The 26,430-nt window shown below is 35.1% G+C and overlaps 1 protein-coding gene across 1 annotated transcript in view; it reads left to right on the top strand.

The window, feature by feature from the left end:
- Smp_157020 (putative hemicentin) overlaps positions 1-26,430 on the top strand; it is a gene marked incomplete at both ends in the record, with an annotated part of 109,067 nt that overhangs the window by 76,354 nt on the left and 6,283 nt on the right. The window contains 11 exon segments of the mRNA XM_018799888.1: positions 457-536; positions 3,171-3,395; positions 5,682-5,892; positions 7,299-7,406; positions 8,329-8,520; positions 10,133-10,299; positions 11,674-11,793; positions 16,626-18,274; positions 21,867-22,123; positions 23,673-23,778; positions 24,642-24,898. Of these exon segments, the coding sequence (XP_018653756.1) occupies positions 457-536; positions 3,171-3,395; positions 5,682-5,892; positions 7,299-7,406; positions 8,329-8,520; positions 10,133-10,299; positions 11,674-11,793; positions 16,626-18,274; positions 21,867-22,123; positions 23,673-23,778; positions 24,642-24,898 (3,372 nt within the window).

The raw sequence follows: 26,430 nt of genomic DNA, 5'->3' as shown, positions 1-26,430 counted from the left end.
ACTTTATAGTTTTCTTTATTACTTAAATCGACTTGTTCGCGTGTCCAGGTAACTTCAGGTGCTGGTTCACCATCAAATTCAACTGAAAACCTAAACATAATGAAATAAAATAGAATTGGAAGATTTACCGTAAACATTAATAATTAATCAATTCACCTGTGTTTATCAAAAAAAGATTCAAGTTATAAGATAAATGCTAGTTCAACATAATCCTTCGGGGGTGTCAATTTTATTTTCCAGCTCAGAGAACAAACCTACATCAAATTCATTCACAGTTACACTGTTTTGTTCATTTCGGAAACAAAATAAAATTGACACCCCCGAAGGATTATGTTGAACTATCATTTATCTTATAACTTTAATCTTTTTTTTATAAACACAGGTGAATTGATTAATTATTAATGTTTACGGTAAATCTTCCAATTCTATTTTATTTCATTATGTTTAGGTTTTCAGTTGAATTTGATGGTGAACCAGCACCTGAAGTTACCTGGACACGCGAACAAGTCGATATAAGTAATAAAGAAAACTATAAAGTAAGCAAAATATTTACGTTTTTTGATTCTATTGACAGTTTACAGCAATTTTTACGCCTTGATATCAGTCAATCAGTCAGTCAGTCACAACGTAGAACTTCGTACGTATGTACATCTTTTCGAGTTGCCATACCACATTAGCACAGAGATGCAGTTGTCGATTCAAATCCCATAGTGGTAGAAGTAGTAAGAGTATAAGCAGTAATTCGAAAGAATAGGGTTTAAAGATGTTATTCAAGGACTATAACCCAGTGAAATACGTTTGGAAAGAGAAAAAGATAGAGACATGAAGAATTCAGATTAGAATTTGGTAGAACACAAAGAGTGGATGCACCTTCGCCATTGCAAATGATTTTGAGCCATGTCATTCGAGGTCTCTAACCATCATCTCGGGGATCCCAACCAGGTAGTCTACACCTACCAACATGGCTCAGTCCACTTGTTAATGACTTGATGGATTTGTGCGACATTTTGGTCTGGCCGCCCCTAGCTTTCTTCCAACCTACTTCTACACCATAAAACATTGCACGTCGGGGCAGTCGGTGGTTGGGCATACGTAACACGTGTCCCAGCCATCTCAACTGATGAATTTTCACTACTTCATCAATCGATTTGCCATTCTTACCTAATACCCGTTTCCTAACAACTGCATTACTTTGTGGTCCCAGGATATACGAGCAATGCTTCGAAGACACCTATGATCGAATACTAGCAGCCTACGAATATCCTCTACTCTTACCAGCCATGTTTCACTGCCAAGAAGTAGGACGGAAACGACTTGATATAGAATAGATAGATTATGGATAATAATAAAATCCATGAAATATATATCATGTTATTCGAGACTCATTAGCTGGATATATCTGAATCCTTGTATTGTTGTTTACATTGAGAATCCAACTTAATAACCTACTCTTCTAAAGTCGAAAAATTATCCACTGAGCTACAGAGTTCAAATAACCACTCATCTGTTCAACGGATGTGATGTTTATATCACTATTATTAGAAAGAGTTTGAATGATCTATAGAATGTCAACAACGGAATAAATACTACTATTATCATTACTACTAACAAACAGTTACTTTATGTATATTAGTTATTTCATCGATCGATTATCATCTATAATGCTATTGTTGCTAAATTCTTCTCCTTCGTCCTAAATTATCAGATAAATGTAATTTGAACACATAAAATATAATGAAAAAGAGCATAGAGTGAGTTTTAGATATTAAGACTCTGAGTGAATGTTGAACAGTTTAATATGATTTTGAGATGGTGAAGATTTGTAGCTCAGGTAGATGATTTTGATGGAGTTTTGTTCTCTGAACTGGATGGTTTGGTCATGGAACTTTCATTGTCCTTCTGAACGACATCATCAGCACAAACTTTGGGTAGAAGTAAAGTGCTGATGATGTCGTTCAGAAAGACGATGAAAGTTCCACGACCAAACCATCCAGTTCAGAGAACAAAACTCCATCAAAAGTATAATATGAGTTAAACCAACTTTTGCTATGAACTACTTTTTTCTACAATCCTACTAACATATGCCTGAAAAAGTAATGAATTTTAGGTATTATTAAGTGAAGAGTACAATACTTTATAGCTCTTTTTTTCTGCAGTAATTTGAATAAAGTTAGTCTAATTTTAAGTGATGTTACTTACCTACTTACTTACACCTGTTACTCCCACTGGACCATAGGCCGCCGATCAGCATTTTCCAACCCACTCTGTGCTGGGCTTTCCTTTATAGTTCTATCCAATTGTTATTCATTCTTCTCATGTCCATCTCCATTTCTCGGCGTAATGTGTTCTTTGGTCTTCCTCTTTTCCTTTGGCCTTCAAGATCCCATGTGAGGGCCTGTCTTGTGACACAGTTGGGTGTTTAAGTGATGTAATTGTGAAATATTCTAAATACCAAATAGTGCCATATGATGTTACTGATTTTTCACCTACTAATTTGTCATGTTATCATAACTATTTAAAGCACATAAAATTTGTAAACCACTACTCCGTGGTTAAGAATTACCGAGTTGATAATAAGATTGATTTAGAGCAACAGCCTACTGTGGAAGTAAACAAACCAGCCTCCGGCTGGTGAGGAATTTAGGAAAAGAAGATGGAAGTGGATAGGATATATATTACGGAAATCCTCACACTCAGTCACAAAGCAAGCACTAACTTAGAACCCCAAAGTGAAACGGAAAAGAGACTAAATAACGTACTGTGTTGAGAATGAATAGCAACTAAAAAGGATTATTCAGGATAGAGTTGGATAGAAAGTGCTGACGGTCACCCTATGCTCCTCCACGAGGGTTAACAGGTGTATGAAAATACCTAAGTATGCTGAAATATGCTAGTTCCAATAAGCTATTCAAGAATTCTATCCTGAAGGTATAGTAATGTGTACCATATATACTGTGTGACCTTTAATATTTTTAACTTAGAATCAAAAACATGTCTTCATATAAAATTACAAAGATTTTGGACTAAATTTAAAAGTTACCTAAATTGCTGGATTTGAAAAGCTATTCAAATCGGTTATCTCATTGTCAAGGTTCAGATGAATTATATGAACTGCTCTGTTCAACATATCACAACCCTACTTACAAATACTTTTTTTCTTTCTCAAATAGATAACAACAACATCTACAACTAGTCAACTTGTTATTTCAAAAGTTCTTTTAGAAGATACAGGGAATTTCTCAGTTACATTACGTAATCCAGCTGGACAAGCTTGTAGTAAATCAAGGCTTACAGTGACACAAATTAAAGTGTCAGGAAAAGCACCTGAATTCATACCACCCTTAATAGAATCACAGATTGTAGAAGCTGGAGAACCAATCACATTTGAATGCAAGGTTAGTATATACTTTCAATTTATTTCTTGATTCACTTTACTAAATTGTAATTACGGTGGAGTGTTAATTAACTTTCAATTATTAAAATTTTAGATATCGGTTAAGTGCTCTGGCGCGAGACTGATAGGTCCTGGGTTCGAATCTCGTGAGTGCGGGATCGTGGATGCGCACTGCTAAGGAGTCCCATAATAGAACGAAACGGCAGTCCAGTGCTTCCAGATTTTCCATGGTGGTCTAGCTTCAATTGTCTCATGATTTCAACTATGAAAATATTAAAATTTTGCAACCAAAAATAAAGTGAAGAAATGCATTAATCGGTCAAGTTCATGTGAATTGGTTAAATGGGTTGACACTAATTACATCCATGGATTAGAAATTTAAGGGTATGATAAAAAAAGTTTTAGGAATTAGTGATTGGTGGTGGTTATTAATTTCACGGCACATACGATCCCCTACCACCCAATTTTTTCGAAATTCAAGGATGTGAAAAAAATTTAGCAATCGGTGATTGGTGAACTCGTTTTTGAAAGTGTGTGCCCAACTGAAAGTGAACAAACATTTTGTCACCCATCATAATTTTTTTAATTTAAAGCAATTAGTCCCTTTGATCAATTTCGATAGTGTAATAATGAGACGAAGATTATCAGAATTATGTGATGATATATTAGCGCAATACATTTCGAACAATCTGATCATTATATACTTGTTAAGAACATTTATATATAAAAATAAAAGGTCAACTAGACTGGAAATGGGGGGTAGGGTAGACAAGGATGATAGTAATAAAAGTAATATGAAAACAATTTGACACCTAATCACTTTGGATAATAAGCTATTATTACCAGGGTAGGTTTAGAGTGAGGACAAACTGTTTTTGAATACACAAAGGGGGTTTGAATTTTCGTATGGCTAAGGCTTCAATAAACCTCAGTATATGCCCTTTTACACTTTTATACAACACCACAAAAGCTGAGTTAAGATAAATCTTATGATGGTTGTTTATCCTCTAATCTTATCGGGTCATTTGATTCTATTTGTTTCTGCAACCATTTTGGTACATGTTCACACACCCTAATTTTCAGATCACGATCGCTCCTCCCTATGTATGTGTGACCACATACACATTTAAATTTGTAAACGCAGTGGGATGTGACACAATCGTTTTCGTGTCTTTTAGGCTTTTAAAATTAAAGTCATACATCCTAGTGACTTCGGCAAACGCTGGGGAAATTGGTATCATCATTTGTATGATGTAATAGTATGGGGACAACTCAGGAGTGTGTACCCGCGATTCCACACTCGGTATTTGAACTTAGGACCTTTGGTCTCGAGGACAAACCCTTAGCATTTAGACCACTGATCCGGTATCCATAGGTGTTAATGTTTCACATCAACCAATCCAAGATATTGCGTGACCATCAAACATTATTATTATTATTAGCTTTATTCAATATTATATTTTCGGTACAATATAGAATTCTCAGCACAATGTATTTCAATAAGTTTGCCTTTCTTACTTCTTAATCGATCCTGACGACAAATATTGAGTGTTCGCCAGCTAGAAGTTAGCAGTCCAGTCAATCAACATTTGAATAATGTACATTACTTTTTGCTGCATATTGTCAGCAACTACGATATCTCTGATTGGGTCTTTGTGACTTGTACAACGAAAATTTGTACACTTTTGAGAAACACACCTGAATAGGTTATGCGATTAATAGCCCTAATGATGTATTAAAACCAATTTACATAACTTTTTAAAATCTCTAGATGACAGGAACGGGTGGCCCAGATGTTCAAGAAGGCCGCTTTTGAAGCCTTTGTCATACAAAAGACCAAACTCTTCTTTTATATTTAAAATCAGTTTACATTTTCTTTTGACTTAGTTGGTAATTTTGATGTTGTTTTCAATGTTTTCGCTTTTCTACCCCTGTTGTTCACATGCCACAGATGACTTTTTTGTTTCGATAATTAATAACTCAACTAATTAATTTATAATCAGATATAGTTGAGATCATGAGTCAATTGAAGTTAGACCACCATGGAAAACCTGGAAGCGTTGGACGGCCGTTTCGTCCCATTGTGGGATTCTTCATGATCTCAACTATAAAATTACTGAAATCTCCACAAAACCCCCTTCTGATAATATAATCAGATACCTCGAAATGTTTTGGATGAATATATCACATTTAATGAAACTACCTAAATTTGTAAATTTTCAACACTAGTGTTTTATTTAATGAATAATTATTGTTGATTTTAATTTTCTAATTGAATAAAATATAGGTTACTGGTGAACCAACTCCACAAGTTCATTGGGAACGAAATGGAGAACGGTTACCGCTAAAAGATCTTGAACATATACACGTATTTGATGCGCCACCGTTTCATACTCTTGTATTGTGTGAAACTGTACCAGATGATTCTGCTGAGTATCGTTGTGTAGCAATAAATGCTCATGGACAGTCAACTTGTAAAGCAAATGTTACTATACAAGGTAATTTCAAATGGAGTCTTTGTATCAACTATAAATTACTCATATTTCAAAACAGCTGTTTTACGTCCTGTCTTATCAGGCATATATTTCTTAGTTAGATAGCTTAATTAATAACTCTGGAATGTGAAGATATAGACTACTGATTCCGATCTCCATGGTGATCTCGACGCTAAAGCACAAAAACACTTAATTGATAAATTCTAAACAAAGAGATCCATACCCTTTAGATATAATTTTTGTTCAATCCTAGATAAATAAAACAAGGTCGTTGAGGGTTTATGAATACTAGAAACAACAATGTCAGCTACAAAGAAATTTCACTGTTGCTGAAATCTGAGACTTCTAATAATATTTTACTAGAAATTCAACATTGAAATATAAAAACTCGTGTAACCTTTGTGGTCAACGAGAGAATATAACTCAGTGGACAGAAATGGTTGACCACTTATCACAACGACTGAGACACATCTGTCCGATCAGTCAGTCAGTCATTCAGCTACAACGTAGGACCAGGCACATTTATGCATCGGTCCAAGTTGCCATACTTCGTTAGCACAAAAAGATGAACACCGGATTCATAGAAATCGTTAATTTAGTGGTGGTAGTATATAAAAGATAGGTTGTATATAAGGATATGGTATAGGAAGGAAGAACGTTATGAAGCAATTTTAATCTTAAGGTTTAAGGGAAGATAAAGAGTGTATACACCTACGCCATTGTGATCGATTCTGAGCCATGTCACCTAGAGTCTCCAACCATTGGTCACGATGGTCACGCGGACCGCAACCAGGTAGTCTGCATCTGCCAACATGGCTCAGACTAGAAGTTAGTGACTTCAAGCACTGATGCCACGTTTTGGTTTGACCGCCCTTAACTCTTTTCCAACCATCCCCTACACAATCAGTAGTAGAGTCTTATGTGCCCACTATTGAGTAGACCCATACTATAAGGAAATAGCTGTCCAGTCTGTTATAACTCATGGCCTTGTGTCCCATTTATAAATAACGCAATAATACCGCCAATTAAAAATCAGTAACTTGTCGACTGGACCAATGACGCATAAAACCCGTACGAGCAGTCTAAACTTTTTATCGGTCCTTCTTCCTACCTAGCCCAGTCTGTTGAGTCCAGAACATCAACCTCAGCCTCCGTGATATAAATCATGTATTTCAAACATACTGGGTTTATATACAAACCAAACAGACCACATCGTACCACAAAATGGAAAACAACCTTTGTACAAGATCTAGCCAGAAGTGGATGTGAATGTGTACTATCAGATTTGAATAATTTATGTTGAATATTTTATTTCCCGACTAAACATTTTTAATTTTTACCCATACAATAACAATGCACAAAGTGAAATCTAACACACGATTTAATTTCTTTTTTTTTACCTCAAAAAGCTAAATCAGCTGCTATTGTCCCACCAAGAATTATTCAAGAACCAAAAAGTGTAACTGTCATGGAATCTCAACCAGTTCAACTAATTGCACTAATAGAAGGTATACCAAGTAAGTAGATATATACGAATCACTGGTATCGATGATTTATACTTTCCTACACAACATGCCAGATCAATTATACAGCTGCTTTGAGGATTTTATCATTAGTTCAGCTTTCATGTACCCACTTAGTACGATCAATAACTCATCAAGTTCACCAATGATTAGTTTATGTCAATAATATGAATAACCACCATATATTTTACCACTGTTTACCCACGCAAATTCGATCTATACCAAGCCCATTCAATCACAGAACACCAGCAAGGCTACCTGATTTACATTGTATTGTTGCGACTTCAAAACTCACGTGATTATAACATCAATCACAAGACCATATTATTTTATGGTCTGCAAAATAACTAGGTCACCTGTAGTACAAACGTAAGTAACGGGCACAGACTAATCTGTACTAATTTGTAAATGGTAGACATATCAATAGTTAGTGTGGTTAGTGTAAACTAACAATTCAAGGAATATGGGGATACTTTCAATGAAATAGTAAGTTCATACACATTCAAAATAACCATGACAATTCAGCTTAGGAAATCTCTCGAAATTCCACCTTTAACATTTGTTTATTCATACTTAATAGATTGACATTATTGTTATGCACTTTCCAATTAATCAAATGGATATTTATACTTCACTAGAAAAGTTACCTTTTTAAAGAAATATATCGAAAAATGGAAGCACTGGATGGCTGTTTCGTCCTATTGTGGGACTCCTCAGCAGTGCGCATCCACGATCCCGCCTCGCGAGATTCGAACCCAGGACCTTTCAGTCTCGCGCGCGAGCGCTTAACCACAAGATCACTAGTCCGGCATCCAAAGGTGTTAATGCATATCATAAAGGCAATCAAAAATAAGATAAATATATTCTATCTGTATAAATATCACAATTCATTTTTCATGTTTGTTTTTTTATCCAGTGCCAGAAATTACTTGGCTATTCAATAATGAAATTATCAAACCATCACGTTACTTTCTTCCTGAAGTTCGATCTGATGGTTATACAATACTTAATATATCAAGTGTTTATCCAGAAGACACTGGAATTTATACAGTACGTGCTGTAAATTCTGGTGGAGAAGCTCAAGCATCAGTAGAAGTCTCAATTTCTGGTTAGTTTATACTTTTATTATTATGTCACTTCTAGGGTACTGTATGTAGAGTCTTCTATAAGCAGTCCCTTTTTTATAACAAGATTATTTTGATATCACGTCATTAAAGTTACTAATTCTGTTGACAAATCTAAAACAAGTTCTAGTTTATTCATATGTTTCTTTTGCTTCCTTGGAATTTTGATAAATTAGTTGTATGAAGAGCACAACATGAACACTGTTTATTCCTCACTAGTATTCTTTGCATTTCAAAATGATAAACCGGTGAGATGCATATTGTTATTGATTTAAAAACAAAACAAAACAATCATCACTTTAGAATGAAGGTAAACTAATTTAGAGTCGGAAACATTCTTTGATAATAAAAACCAACAATCAATAAACCTGGAATCACCGGACGGCCATCTCGTCCTATTGTGGGACACCTCAACAGTGCGCATGCACGACCTCTCTTCGCGAGATTCGAACACAGGACCTGCCGGTCCAACGCCAGAGCACTTAACCGATAGACCACTGAGTTGTCCTCAGATGGTGTTAATGTCTAACTTCAACCAATCCACGAAGTTGAGCAACCGTTCACCAATTGTCTTCAGTGAGTTTCTATCTCACAACAGACTTCGTTGAACTCCACTCGTAACTGCTTCTCACTAGGCTTCAAATGACTTATGCTTTCAACTATGCAAATACTAAATATCCACAAAAAAAACCCTTCTGATTATAATCAATAAACCGTTATTCAAATATCATTAAAAAAGTAAGACATTCAAAATTACTTTTGCAAAATGTTCACTATTCTAGGTAAGATGAATGTTTATCTATTGATTTTATCAGCTGAACCATTAGTTGATTTTATGTTACAATACACTTACTTACGTCTGTTACCCCTCATGGAGGAGCGTAGGCCGCTCACTAGCATTCTCTATCCAACTCTGTCCTCAGTAATCCTTTCCAGTTGCTATTGATCCTTTTGATATCTGCTTCCAATTTCCAATGCAGTGTGTTCTTTGACCTCCCTCTTTATCGTTTCCCTTCAGAATTCCAAGTTAGTGCTTGCCTCATGATGCAGTTAGATGATTTCTTCAATGTGTGTCCTATCCACTTCCAACGTCTTTTCCTAGTTTCCTCTTCATCTGGAAGTTGGTTCGTTCTCTCCCACGGTAGTCTGTTGCTGATGGTACCCGGCCGACAGACATTCAGTATCATACGTAGACAATTGTTTATTAATACTTATACTTTTTTGATGATGGTTGTGGTAGTTCTTGAAGTTTCAACTTCGTACAGTAGAACTGTCTTGACGTTCGTCATTGAAGATTATGACTTTGATATTGTTCGACTGTTTTTTTTGAGTCTCATATGTTCTTCAACTGTAGGAATGTTGTCCTTGTTTTGCCAATCTGTGCCTACATATCTACATTGGATCACCATTGTTCATTGATGATGCTTTCTAGGTATGTGAAACATTCCACCTCTTCCCGAGTTTCACCATCAAGTGTGATTCTGTTGTTATTCTCTGTGCTGTACTTAAGGATCTTGCTTTTTCCCTTGTGTATGTTGAATGTTACAAGTTCGGTAAAACAAATCAAGAAATTTTCTCATTTCTATTATATTTTAGCTCCATTACAAACTGCTCCACAATTTGTTAAACCTTTACCTACTGAGAGAATAGAAGTAAAAGAAGGTGAACGAGTATTCTTAGAAGTTGAAGTTTCAGGAGAACCTATGCCTCAAATTGATTGGTATCTTAACGGTCAATCTTTACAATCTGTATCAAATTGGAAAGTAAGTGACCTTGTACACAGAGTTGTTCCTACAGTCTTGGCTGTTTCAATTTTGATGCCTCGTGAAATTTCGATTTATATTAAGAAACGTTTAAGTCACTCAATAAGAATGAGGTTGTGAAGAGATAAAAAAAGGCGAATATACCACAAAAAGAACGAAAATGAATAAAAACTAGTGTATGCGATTGAAAGAATAATAATGATAAAAGCACTTCAGTTATGTCAAATACATCCAGAAAGGATTCACTCAGTTAAAGAAGTTACTCCCCATCGTATGAAGAAACTAAAAGAAATTTACAGCACAATCACCATTGGCTTCTTTTCTGAGCCCATGTCTGATAAGGTCTCAATCCACTGTGTTGCATGACCTCTGAGACCTTTTAATTATCTTGTTCCACTCAAGAATGTACAAATTAAATCAATAATATTTATTGAATATTTAGTTGTATAAATGTGAAGTTTATCACCCCTAAGATTATAGTTGTGAAATATGAAAAAAGCAGTATTGGAATCTTGACATTTTAATGTTTACAGAAGGGACTTTTCTTTACCACTGTAGTGAACAGGAAGACTAGTGGGGACAATCGAATGTCATTGACACGAAAATTACAGAATATCTCACCAAAATCTGACAACCATACAGTAAACAGTTAATTTGCAAACTATCAATCCATTGTCTCAATCTTGACCATTCCTTCTGCAAATATCAGTCCATAGTCTCTGATTATTGTTGTTCATGCATTTTCATACCGATTGTGTCCCATTCCCGTTCTCTCCTTATCGAACTTCTACTGAAATACATTCAATGCCCGACCATCGTTGTATACTACTTGTGTGGATGTAAGCAACCCACACCACAATATGTCATAGTTTTTTTTAATCTATACACAATTGTATTTGTATCAGATAAGTCATGTGACAAAATATTTATCTTTCTTGATGGTAATTATTAAACATAGATAGATGGTGGCTAGCAGTGGAATCCAGGATGTGCGTTTCGTCCTTTATGAGACTCTTCAACTGGGTGTACCTAAATCCCAGAGATGATGTTCACTTTGAGACGCAATGGCGTTTGAAGCAGACGGTACCGGGCCCGAGAGCCGGAGTGAATATCAACTCTGGGATGCAGGTACATCCAGCTGACCAGTCCCAAATAGGATGAAACGAGCACGAAACTGGATTCCACTGCTAGCCACCATCCATCTCTGCTTATAATGCTTGTGACTTCAGGCAATATCGAGGCAGTTCGCACAGATGCACATTTGCCAATAAGAGACCGATCAATTTCAGTCGTAAGCAACAATGAGAAGATACAAGCAAACAACGCCACGGGAATTATTAAATTTATAAGAATTTGTAATATTCACAATTTCAGATTAAAACGGATAGATATACTTCACAAATTGAATGTAATGTAATCTCCATGACTGATGGTGGAGAAATTCTTGTCAGAGCAACTAATTCAGTTGGTCAAACAACTACGCAAACAAAAGTGGTGATAATCCAATCAGGTATGTTAATAGTCAAGTTTTCTATGTCACTAAGCTTTTTTTAAGAAATAAATACAAAATATCTATAATCAATAAGATTTCCATTGATTCACATAACATAGAGTTTTATAATCAAAAACACTAATCATCCAATATATCACCAAGTTACTCTTATCTTTCGCTTTTGTTTAGTTCACCGTTATTTTTCATAGTTATATGTCATGACAAATAAATATGTGGATTAGTTGGAGTTAGACATAAACACCATTGGATGCCGACTCAGTGGTCTATCGGTTGAGTGCTCTGGCAAGAGACTGGTAGGTCCTGGGTTCGAATCTCGCGAGGCGAGGTCATGGATACACACTGCTGAAGAGTTTCACAATAGGACGAAACGGCCGTCTAGTGCTTCCAGGTTTTCCATAGTGGTCTAGCTTTAATTAACTCACGCTTTCAACTATGAAAATAAATATGTGATCAGATTACTGCAAACGGTCTGATAGTCTCCGTCTTATTGGATTATCTAAATTTGTAAAGAGGACAAACTGTTTGAAATTATTGGAATATGTTTCGAATTCGTTCTTACTATATCGGAATAGCTTAATAACGTGGTATTTAATTGAACACCATCTAAAAGGCAGTTTACTATACTTCAATTTATGGGTTTATATTATCTGCAGTGTATTTCATTATGTTGCTTCATATCTTGGGTTCAACTTGAGGTTATTGGCCACCTTGATATCGATAGGATAGAAGATTAGAATATATTGCAATTACTGAAGTAAAATAATCGAACCAAACAAAATAGAGAACAAGGATCATTTTTCTAAATCATTGACTTAATCGTGCTAAATCACTATGGTTGCAATGAACCTTTCCAAAATTGTACATCTACTTTCATAATATCGATTTTAACGTGTCGCTAAGACTACGATCCAGTTGTTTGCCTCACTATCATCTTATTTTCTTAGGGTCGACTTGTCTTGTTTGATATTCATTACCCATTTATGAATATCTTATTAGGTTAATGTGATCAGATTGTTCGAACTAATAATAATGCAGTGTTATACCATATAGGTTTGATAAACCACATCATTTCACTGCATTATCTAAATTTATCGAATGGGACCTACTATTTTAATGTTCAGTTTTGTATTTTTCGTAATCAATTCACTACATTTTGTAAGAGAATGAATTCTGATAACTGATGACGGTCTTTGTATACTTGGGTTTAGAGCCGCTATGATATTTTCCTGTGGTCCGAATTCTCCACATGTTTAATATAGACTAATGCCTAATTATATACATAGACACTATTACATTGCTTGGTGTAATTGTGTCGTTTAGTTGATCTCATATTTTGGTTAAGATAACATATCCATTCAGCTGATCAAGTATCCAAGGTTTGATGATGAAATTCTAATTTGTACCTAATAGGTGTAGATTTTCAAATGGAACAAGACTGTTCGAGTTATTGAGGTAATAATGACTGTAATCTCTTCTCATATTTGATATGTGCCTCATTGTAATTCCACCAATCCCATCATCATTTGACATGGTATTTTTATTAATATACACTTAGGAATTTGATATTCTCCTCTAGCCCTTTCATAATCCCAACAACAAAATCTGTTTTATTTATAACTTATTTATATAGAACTAATAGTCAATTCTTCAAAGAATTCACTAGCTTTGTAACATAGACTAACCATTCTCTGATTTGGCAGATCAGTATTTCTTGTTATTCTCAAGGAATTCCCTTTATGATTTATTCGACACCATACTTATATGCGACCCATGAAAGTATGGTATCGAATAAATCGTAAAGGGAATTCCTTGAGAATAACAAGAAATACTGATCTGCCAAATCATAGAATGGTTGGTCTATGTTACTGACGAGTTTCTTTCAGAATTCCACACCATATTTCAACATTATTTATATTCACTTAGTTGACATTATATCCGATAAGTTCGTGTATACATCTTCACAAATATATGGGGTTCTCGATATTATGTTATGGAAATGTTGATTGTCATTATGTTGAATCATAATCATACCGATGGACAATTATCCATTTTCATAGTTGAAATCCTGAGTCAATTGAAGCTAGACCACCAAGGAAAAACTGGAAGCACTGGATGGCCGTTCCGTCCTATTATGGGACCACTCAGCAGTGCTCATCCACGATCCCATACTCGCGAGATTCGAACCCAGAACCTACCAGTCTCGCGCCAGAGCACTTAACTGATAGACCATTGAGCTGGCATCCAACGGTGTTAATGTCTAACTTCAATCAATCCACGATGTTTGTGCAACCGTTCACCAATTGTCTTCAGTGAGTTGATATCTCTACAACAGACTTGGTTGAACTCCACTGGTCACTGCTTCCCATTTGATGTAAACTATTCAGAGGTCATTTAATCTAGACAAATGTTAACGATTCCATTGAACAACTTCATTCAATTAAAACTAATTACTTCTTTTGTTTGAAATTTCAATAATAGGACCCAAACCAACTCCACCAGTTTTTCAGAAACGTCTGCAACCTCAAGTAAAAACACCAGAGCATCACACTGTTACGTGAGTTTTTATTATTTAAGTGTAATTTGTAATAACATCCATTGTATCTTCATTCTCCCATACTTGTTACGAATTTGTCTAACCTTACAATGATTCTTGTAACTCAGTTAGTGTTTGTAATAAATGGTTAATTGTTTACACAACACGCCACCCAATCTGCTAACAAGAACGCCTGGATAACCGAACAAATATCTAGCACTATTTTATATTGTTCAAACTTAATATCTAGGGCCATGAGGTACCATAATTAGTAAATCACAGTACGTACACACCTAGAGTCTGTGATACAAGCCTGGACAGAACCTCTATCATTAATAAACAGTAATTTGCGAATGTAAAAATATATTACAACACTCATTGTGTCGAATGGTAGCTTACAACTAAAGTTACGTATTTGTTTAACAAATTCTAAAGGTTAAGTTCTCGTGCTCGAGACTGAAAGGTCCTGGGTTTGAATCTCGCGAGGTGGGATCGTGGATGTGCACTTTTGAAGAGTCCCACAATTGGACGAAATGGCCGTTCAGTACTTCCAGGTTTTCCATCGTGGTTCGCTTCCATTGACTCATAATTTCAACTATAAAATTCGAATTAGTTGTGTATATACTAAATTCACAGAGAATAACTTTCAAAGTTTAACATTTTCATGTATTTTGCACGTCTGAATAATACCTAAAGGGTAGCGATAACCATTGTGTTGCTATTTTGTTTTAACAAACAATACAAAATATATTAACTCTAATAGTGCGTACTCGGACGGTCGATTATAGACTTTACACAATCCATCGTGAAATCACTATTCGGAACATCATAAAGAAAAGCCAAGTACCTGTAAATGTATTTTGTATTCTCTTTCAATCAATAGCTCACGTGATTACGTATACAAGATGCAAGACCATAATGAACCATTAGTAATTAATATAAATATGCACATATATAACTGAAGCATAATACAGGTCATAGTTAGTTAATTGTAATTTATGGACAGATAAAGATATTTCAACACTATGAATCAAATGAAAGGTTATAGTCAGAATAATATAGAATTACTGTGAACCAATAGCTTAATAACCAACACACAGAATATACAAATTGATTCTCTCGGAAATACCTTGACAAGTTTGGTGATTCTCTTTTCACGCTTCGTTTTAACAGGTTTGTGATAATGAATAAATTAGACGAAGTAATCGATAAATATAGGGTTAGTTTATCAAGTGAATACATCCACAGTTATGTGCACACTAGAGGTAAATAAATTCAACACTTGACTTTAAATCTTATCAGTTTGAGTCCGTTACTCCAGCTTAGCACCAGTCTATGATATTAGGACCTCACTTCATAAAATGGCTAAGACTTAATTGATTGTGATCACGTTTTTATCTCATAGTCTTTAGCGTATGGATGCTCAACTTTCCGATATTTGGTTAGAACCTCATGGCATGTTATTTATGATTACTTATTTATTTAGACACAAATATTGTTACAAAGGGGCACCGAATACATGTGCACGACACAAGTCACTTGATTTGTGTGCGGGCTGTGATACTGCTTGGGTGCCCAGACCAAAGCAAGTAGTTTTTTTAGGGGGCCATACCCCGAGCCATTTACTTAAAGGTCTGATCCACAAGGCAGTGGATCATCGTGAGGAGATGCAGTTCCATGGAAGTCGGAGACCAATAATTGATTTATATGCCATTTGTTCCCTCAGGATCCTGGAGCCCATATGCGCCATTCCTTTGGAATCAGGGTTTTCCAACTCCCCTAGGTGGATCCTCCATATCCACCGAGCCGTTTAAAGTGTCGGACATTCTCTTTTCGTCCTCTTAATTTCGTAAACAACACCCCCTCCACGAGAAGGGAGTGAGTGGGACTTCCCTGGATGTGGCTGTATATGCGTAGCTATGTGAGAGTATTTAGAGAGGGAGAGTGGACTCTCCCTACTCTCGGCCTTACCAAGGCATTTGGGCGCCAAGTTATTGTTAAACTATGTAGTATGACGAATTTCGACAAAAGGATTGTTCAACGACATTGAAGATACATTAAGTATTAAACCACTCTAACTCGATTGTAAAATCTCTTATATGTAGAAACGACGGTTAAGCGACTTTGTTGAGCATTTAAATATTTGAAACATCTTTTTCAATATTTAGGTTGGTGTGTTCAGTAAATGGATATCCGGAACCAACTTTACGATGGTTTCATAACGGTGTAGAGTTTGAACCAGTTTTAATATCATCCCTTTCTCATGAAATGACTGCTAAGAGAGAATTATATATTGATGAGGCAACACATACATATACATTACACATACATGATTTAAATGCTTTTGATGTTGGAGAAATTATGGTACGTGCAGAGAATGAACTTGGAGTAACTATGTGTAGTAGTGTATTAGAATTAGAAATTATTGATGGAAAAATTGTTGAACCACGTTTTATTCGTCAACCACCAGAAAGAATTGAATTACAACCTGGAGATAGTGCTCAACTAGAATGTGAAGTGGAATCACAACCACCTGTTACATTTAAATGGTATTTAAATGGATTACAATTAGATCAATCAAATAAACGATTTAAACTTCTTGAAGATATAAATCGTACAACTCTTATTATTCCATCTGTTCAAAAAGATATTCTTCCTAGTGAAGTAACTATTGAAGCTGCTGGTCAAACCGGTACAAAAATTGTAACCTCTTCAATTCTAGTAATGACCGCAAAAACAGATGATTTATCAATACCTGAACCACCGGAATTACGTTTTACTCGACAACTTCCATCAAATTTATCATATGGTGAAATGGATGAAACAATTATTCTTGATGTAGAAATTGATAAACCAGAAATATCATCCATTGAATTACCTAAACCTACATTTAGTTGGTATATGAATGGAATAGATATATTTTTATTACCACCTGAAAAGAAACCTGAACGTTATAATGTAACACAAGATAATCCATGGCATAGTCGATTAACTATTAATAAACCTGGTACATTGGATTCTGGCGAGATCACATGTTTTGTAACCCGTTTAACTGGTACAAAAGAAGAGAAAATCTATACTTCATGTAATCTTGAACTTACTTATCAACCAATCCAACCAGAAGAACCATCTAAACCAATTATATCTAAACTTGAATTTGCACCACAATTTATTCAAGGTTTACCAGAAAAACTAACACCCGAAGTTGGATCAACTGTAGTCATGGATATTATAGTAAAATCAAATCCAATACCAGATATCCAATGGGTAATTAGTTCACCAATAACAGCTGAACGATTTGAATACTTCGGTCCAGAACAAATCGACGATGTCACATTACAATATCGTGCTATATTACATAATTATCAACCAGATAAAGATGATAATACTATGTTACAAATCATAGCTACATCTCCATTAGGACAATCTACATCGATTTGTCATATTCAACCAAAAGAACAACCAGAAATTGTCAATGTACAATTTGCTAAAACATTAAATTCACAATTAGAAGTTGTATTAGATCAACCAATTGAATTAGAATGTTCTATTATACCAACGAATATACCTATTGAATTTCGTTGGTTTATTAAAGATTTAGAAATTACTTCAGAACATAAACCATATGAAATAATAACAACTGATTATACATCAATATTAAAAATTCCTAAAATTACTACTGAATTAATAGATAGTACTATTCAAGTATTAGTAGTATATCCATATGGTGAATTAAAAAGTTCTTGTGAATTATATACTATATTTGAAAGTCATTTACCAATGATTGAAGATGTTATTACTGAATTACCAACGATCCCGGAAATGTTAACTATTCAATCAAAACTAATTGAACATGAATATGAATTTCATTTTATTAAACCAATTCATTATGAAATACAACAACATTCAAATGATGAATATACATTAGAGTAAGTTAGAATAACTAACTATTTAAGTCTATTGGTGTTGTTTACTTGTATCTTCTCATTGTTATTTTGGACTATAATTGATCAGTCTCTTGTTGGTATATGTGTTTCCTGTGTGGACTGCCTCGAAGATGTATAATGGCTAAGAGTGGAATCCAGTTTGGTGTGCGTTTCATCCTATTTGGGACTCATCAGCTGGATGTACATCTCTGAGTTGATGTTCACTGTGAGACTCGAACCTAATTCCGTTCGCTTCAAATGCTATCGCGTTATTCACTTAGCTACTGAGTCCTGATAGCCGCTTGCTTGTGCGATGGGGTGAAATTGAAATTCACTTGGTATTGTTTACTTGAATCTACCCATTTATGTTTAGCACTGCAATCGATCAGTGTGTTATTGGTGTATGTGCATCGTGTGCGCATTCCCTTGATATTGCCTCAATTGACAAACATTGTAAGCAAAGATGGATAGTGGCTAACAGTGGAATCCAGTCGCAGTCCTAAACATCAATAGGAAGATTCAACCAAACAATACCAAGTGAATCTAATTCTTAGAATGATATAATATTTTGTTAAAGTGAATTATCTCTTGGTTTTCTTTCTTACACTAATGGAACACTGATTTCCTTTAGACGAATACCTACCTTAAATAGCCTGCCAGTGTCTACAGCAAATCAACGAAACTCGGATCAATAACACATGACTGGTCTGACTAGAACGTATATTTTCACTTCAACAACCGACAATAACAAATAATGACAAGGGCAGGAAGATATATAACACATCTATAAGAGAAACTCAGTCGAATATCTGGCAAATAGATTTTTTTTTGCCGGGCTTGGGACCGGCAGTAGCTCCCGGAGGAGTTATCTGGCAAATAGAGCTAGGAAGATATGCTCGGTCGATACTATTAATAAAGAGTTAGAGCTCATACATAATATGTTGATTGAAAGGGGTTATCCACAAGGTTTCTGAAGAAACACTTGCGTGTAACAAACAAGAAAATAGAGATATCAACAGATAGTAAGAAACCTTTCTTCCTGAAACTGCAATTCAACGTAGATGTATCTAGTGATGTACTATGTGATAGACTGACTAGAGCAGTGAAGAGAATGTTTAATGCAATCGACCTCTGTCTATCGTACTCGACCCGACCTATGATGATTCCTCAACTAAAGGATAAGTTACCTGGTTAGGTCACTTCTATGTGTATCCAAGACTTCAACTGCTCCTATGGAGAAAGTTATATCGGGCGCACTACCAGACAACTAAACCAAAGAGTCAGGGAACACCTCCCTTCGTGGATAGGAAAGGGTACTATCAAGGCAATATGGAGCTCAGTTCTTTCACACTTGACCGATAACGGTCATATAGTTGACAGAAATAATTCATTTAAAGTTATTTATCGTATTCCTACTGGTTTTCCATATGGGGTTCGATCTCGTCTCTTACACATAGAGCAGAAGCTATAGGAAATCGAGCCAACAATCCAAGCCTTTGTGTTCATAAGAAATTTGTAACACCCCTATCTCTCCCTTGGCCTTAATAAGTGATCTCATTTCTCATACACTTTCTTCGTTTATTTTTCTTCACCCCCTCCTACCAATTTTTTTCTCAAATATATGTTTCACGGTCCAATTATCTGAACATTTCTTATTACGTAATCTTATAATTTCTATGAATGTTATTTCAGTGTCTATATTTTTTCTAATCATTGACTTATTACCCATTATGTAACACTGATTCAAGCCTTTATTTTTCTTATTACAACTAGTACACCTGTCATTACACTATCAATTTGTACTTTTCACTTATTATTAATTTTGATTATGTAATCTATTCCACTGTTATCATTGACTCATAAACTGCCTTGATTGGTTCCATAATTTTGTATATGAATATGAATATCACTATATATTAAAGCCTGATGAGGATCGAATCGAAAACAAGATCGTTCGCTTATTTATGTTGTTCTACATGCATTACCTATCAGACTATCTACTAGTTTGACTAGGTAAACAACCAATCATTATTTTCCACGGCCACACATCATAAGTTTTGTTTAGAGTTGGTGATTTTACGTTCTTTTTCATAGTTAAAATCATGAGTCAATTGAAGCTAGACCACCATGGAAAACCTGGAAACACTGGACTGCCGTTTCGTCCTATTATGGGACTCCTCAGCAGTTCATCGTTTGGTCAAGATCATGTTAGTTCATTCAAAAACAGAAATTTTAAGCTTCAGCAATGATGAAAACTTGAATAAGTGATCACTATTGTTACTTGAAAATTTAGTATATATCGTTCTGACGTCTGATATTTGATTTAAGTAATATAATGTACATTAGTAAAGATTCGGATACAGACAGTCGAGTCTTAAATATGATTGAAAAACTTAACTGTCGTGTAATATTACTTAATTCTACTCTGACCATACTCTTCAATGAAAGTTAAGACTATAGGTACCCAGTATACCTGTCTAACTTACCTCAGTGGATAGGGGGTAAACAAGGTGTTCAGGTAAATTACATTTTTTTTCTTTGAAAATTCAACCATGAGATTATTCTACGTATATTGCTATCAGCACTCAAACGGCATTGTGAAGAAGATTACGCAGCAATCTATTTTTAAATGTCCGATTTCCATCTCATTGATGAACAACTAGTCCTTAACTATAGTACATTTTGTATGTTGTATTCGTTACTGATTTATCTTAACCAAAACACCATTCATTAGTAAATTCTCAACTGTCGAAATAGCCGTTCAATGCTTTCTCATTTTGAATAATGCTTCGACTGAGATCACTCGGTAACAAACACAACTAGTGTGCACATGGTAATTATCAGTTTTAGGTAGTGGAGATTGTTGAGTCTCTGTCATCTTTATTCATTTGCTTTTGTATTATTATTATTATCATTGGCTTGACATCATTGTTAACCTTCTGAATACACGATTTTTAAGCAAATAAAACCCACCTAAATCATGAAATACACATACATGGAAACGAACAGCCATACTACTACATAAATATAACCACGCACACACTCATTCCCTCAATTATTCACACTTGCCTACATACATGGAATATACACACAAACATACTGAGATTAATTACGAATGCATGAGAAGAAGAAACTGAAACTATGGACTTATACATATAAAGTGCCAGAATAATGAGTAGACATTGCATAACTAAAGTATAGTCACGATTTTGTATGATGAAGTGGTGTGTAGATGAAAGTTGTTTATCACACAATCCTTTATAGATGTATATACCTGTCACAAATCCAATATGTTCTAGTTTTCACGGTTAAGGGATCTCCAGAAGCTTCTTCATCAGGATGTAAAGATATGGTGGTGAAACTACGATTTTTGTTAAGAGATCTCATAAGCTTAGTAATAAAGAAGTATCAGACGACTATTAGCGGATACATTACTTCTATAATCCCTTTTCCTATAAGTCTAGATCAACCATACACCTTATTAATTTGCTAGCTTATTATCATTCAACAATTAAGTATTCAGAATTCGAATCTTTATTTAAAACAAAAAAAACCCATCCCAATATATTTTACTTATCTATCATTTAACATTTAGATTAGAATGTCAATTAATAACAGATCAACAACCAGCATCTATTAAATGGAGTCATGAAGGTGTTGAATTAAATATTTCTGATCGTATTGAACAGGTTTATGAATATGAAAGTGGTTTAGCTAAATTAATTATACATAATATTACACCACAAGATATGGGTGAATATACTTGTATTGCTACAAAAGTTCAACTTCAACCTTCACAAGTTGAACCAATACAGAAAACAATAACTACAAGTACTGTTGTGGATATAGAAGGTATGTTATAAAAATCATAGTGATTACTTAAATATTGTCTTGTGACAGCTTTATCGTTTATTGAACAAACATTTACCATGGAAAATGTGATAACAATTTTTTTCAATAATTATACTACATTTTCATAGTTGAAAGCGTGAGTTAATTGAAGCTAGACCACCATGGAAAACATAGAGCACTGGAAGGCCGTTTCGTCCTATTGCGGAACTCTTCAGCAGTGCGCATCCACGACCTCGATTCACAAGGATCGAACCCAGGTCCTACAAGTCTCGCGCCAGAGAACTTAACCGATAAACCACTGAGCCGGCATCCGATGGTGTTTATGTCTAATTCCAACCAATCCACGAAATTAAGCAACCGTTCCGTGGTGGTGTAGCTTTAATTGACTCACGCTTTCAAATATGAAAATACTGAATCACCACAAAACCCCTTCTGATAATATACTCGGTTTGTAGTATCCGAATGAGTAGAAAAAAATTTTCTGACGTTTTGTGACTCTTTAATCCACTTCTTCAGTAAATGAATAAAGTTAAACATAGTGTTAAAAAGTAAATCCATGTTATATAGGTATATAAATATCTGGTCCGGAATGAGCTGATATCGTGTTAATAACCTAGGTCATAGTGGCTTGATGAATCATTAACCATAAATTTCAGTCCACAAAAAGTTCACGTGCTGATCTTAGATACAAATCATTCTTCAAACAAAATAATGAATAAGTCAAAATATCTCCTTTAAAAAGGAAGTAAAATTAGATCGAGAAAAAAAAATCGTTTATAGTAAAATTTACATAACTGAAAACATGTGTCAATTGAAGCCAGACCACAATGCAACACCAGGAAGCACTGGACCGACGTTTCGTTCTATTATGAGACTCATCAGCAGTGCACATCCACGAAACCGCATTCATGGTTTCAAATATGAAAATACTAAATTCCACACAAAACCCCTTCTGATCCTTTAAAAAATTCTTATAAGTTCACAAGTATTCAAAAGATATAACATTGTCTATGCAAACAAGTCCATAATGATAACGGCATATGAAGTATTTCGCGAAAATAACTAGTGTCTAGTCGATGTGGAGTGTCCAATCCACTAGAACTACATCTAAGCCATTTTCAAAAGTGTTATTAGCAGATATCGATTACTTCTCAGTGGTTTTGGTGGTTTTCTACTCACGTTGTTAGAAGGCATTTGGCCCTCAATTTTTTTAAGATGGTGATTACAGCAATGAATGAGGGAATATCGGTGGACAGAAATTAGGGTGCACTGACGTTGTTAGTGTGATTGGTTGAATGTTCAGAGTGAATGTGTGTGTGTGTGTGTACGAGTAGAGATTAGTGAGTTTGCTATTCACAATACACAAACACATTTGTCGAGCAATCAGTCAAGTAGTCGTTGGACAAACTCTACATAATATACCCATTATTATAACTTGATGATTATGTTGAAATGTGTTCTCGCATAAATCTGTCAGTGACTTTTCCATATTGTAATGTAATAAAAACGAGGTGAATAAATATCAATTTGTTTTGTTCTTTGAAATCAGTTCCTGAAACGACAGAAGTTGTGCCAACAGTAACTGAGAAGGTTCTCACCTTCTTACAACCAGTAACACCGAATATCCACACTGTACAAGACCATAAGGATCTTGAGTGAGTTATCGTTTTGCGTTTATTTTTTTCTCATGTAATATTGATGATGACGTGATATCGATTAATATGTGGTGTAATGTAATCGTGGCTTGAAACACCGGTTATCACTTGTGTGTTTGACCAATTAGTGTGAATTGTAAGGAGAATAGTCATCATTGGGACAATGTTTATGCAGCCAATGAAAATTGTCATTTGAATTGACTGGAATGTGAAAGTACTTGGTTGAAACCACCAATGAAAGATTGGATGATAATGTGACCAACCGAACCGAACCGAACCGAACCGAACTGACCTGACCTGAACAATACTGACATATGCAACAACTAACCAAACGAGTTGTTGTCGTTGATGTGAGATATGTAAATGATAAATATGATAAGTGTGGAATTAAATTTGAGTGAGAATTTCCTTGGTTGAGTGGTAAGTTGTGGCAACCAACTCACACAAGTAATTGATTGGAAGTGGATAGTTTAGTTGAGGCACTTTATTAGCAAAGATGAACAATTTAGAAATAAGTTGGATGGGATGAGTAGGATCAGTGACCAGAGTGTGTTTCGTTCGTGAATGGGGTCCATGCGACAAGTGGATATGCATCGATGTTGATATTTCCGATGCGCATAAAACCTAGTATTTATCATTCAACTATGTGAATTCCAACTTCATAGATATCTATTGAGCTATACATGTTGTGCAGGACGTGTATGATGTTGAGTTCGATCTCAACTGAATGTGGATAACTAGTGAATGACGAATGCATTGACCATTAGGTGCTCAGTCTCATATTACACTGTTATCAATCGAAATGTCGAAAAGATGATGCATTGAAACATGAATGACTATTCGATTATTATATTTATTTGTAGACTGGAATGTCAAATTCAAGCAGATTTAAAGCCTATTGAAGTTGTGTGGGAAGTTGATGGCAAGGAATTAACTCAATCTGATCGTAATGAAATGATCTATTTTGAAGATAGTGGAATAGCTCGTCTAATAGTACATCAAGTGATCCCATCGGATTCCGGTGAATACACTTGCAGAGTTCAAGGTGAGGTGGTTGAAGCTGAGACCAAACAACAAATGACTAAAACAATTTCATCTGGCTCAATTGTTACAATTGAAGGTGAGTGAAATGAACTAAGATGTGGTGATAAGTAGCTAAGAAGAAGTAACTTAACATTGATTTCTAGTTTCTACCATTTTTGTCGATTATTAGGACTTGTGAGAAACTGTGTTTCAGTGAGAAAGAGCACGAGAATGACTCACTTGAACTCTCACAATTTGTGTTATGAGATGGATTTTACTGAGTATATTGATTGACTACGTTATGTGGTGGTGATCAGTGATAATGATGAGTATACTGGATTGCTCACCTTAAATCATCACAATAGCCACTTACTTATCATCTCTTCCTTTTACCTGATTCCTGACGTCATGGTTGTTTATCTTTCTTTTAATTGGTTGAAAAATTGTGCGTATTACCGTGTGTTAACTAATTGTTGAGTGGGATGCAATTGAGCATCCAGAAATGTTCCGGCATGTTTAGAGTTGACTGAGTCAAACATTTGAAAGATTTCACAGTCGAAATTGTGTGTACAGTAATGTACACAAACGAATTGATGTTGTTTAAGATAAGTGGTGACTTTTGATAGATATGTGATTTGCATTGATATATGCGAAGGTGAAGAGGAAGAGGATGATCACTTCACTGATGTGGTGTTGTTTGCAGTCGGAACAATTAGTTTTTTGAATAACGTTTGCATTGTCTTCTCGTACTGTTGCCTCCTTTGATTTGAACGATAACGATTGGAGTGATTCTTTTAGCTTGTGGATCACGTTTACTGCTAACGGCTCCGAAATTCTAGTTGTAATCTATGGTATGCATTTTATATTTGAGACGACAATCCGTTTGTTGGATTTCACACTTGATTTCGTGTCTAGTGATGAATGTGACAAGCGTGTTCTGATTAACTAGGGTTTTGTAGTCATCCTTTACTCCAAACAATAATCATTAGGTACACTTTTCCTTTCTATGTATGGTAGGCAGTTGTACTACAGTGTATCTTCACACTATTGAATAGGGTTTGAACGTAGTTGATCATGTAAGTGTTTGGTTTGTTACAAGTGTAGTCGATAGTTTGGTTTGTTTTTGTTGTATTGCGAAACACTAGATTTTTCAGTCCTCCTGTATTTGTTCTGGTGATCAGAACGTGGAGGAAGGTTAGCTAGTTGTTCACCTGCATTTCCATTGTGAATTTTAAGTAATGGAAGACGTTATTAACGGAGTTGTGGGTACTTTTCAGCACATTCCGTTTGATGGTAATGAGCATGCTATCCACATCGAAATAGCGGGTCTGAAGTATTGTCTTGATCAATGGTGAAATTAAATCTTCGAGTCTGTTCACTACTTCTTCTACAACGAGTCTGAATATCAGTGATTTAATCGACATTCCTATTGACTGTTTCAATGCTTGATTGTTGAATTGGACACATATTGTAATCCCCAGATGGATGAACTCAATTAATCTTTGACTTTGGTTGTTTGTGTGATTCTGAATATTTTTTTACATTGGTGACCGACTGAGTGTGATAAATTATTATTATTATTTGCTTGCCAAGTTTAGTTCAATGCACCTGAATAAAGCTATAATGTCA

Source organism: Schistosoma mansoni, chromosome W, assembly GCF_000237925.1.
Source record: "Schistosoma mansoni strain Puerto Rico chromosome W, complete genome".
NCBI lineage: Eukaryota > Metazoa > Platyhelminthes > Trematoda > Strigeidida > Schistosomatidae > Schistosoma > Schistosoma mansoni.
Note: the sequence above shows the minus strand (reverse complement) of the source record. Positions and strands in the feature narration are given on the sequence as shown.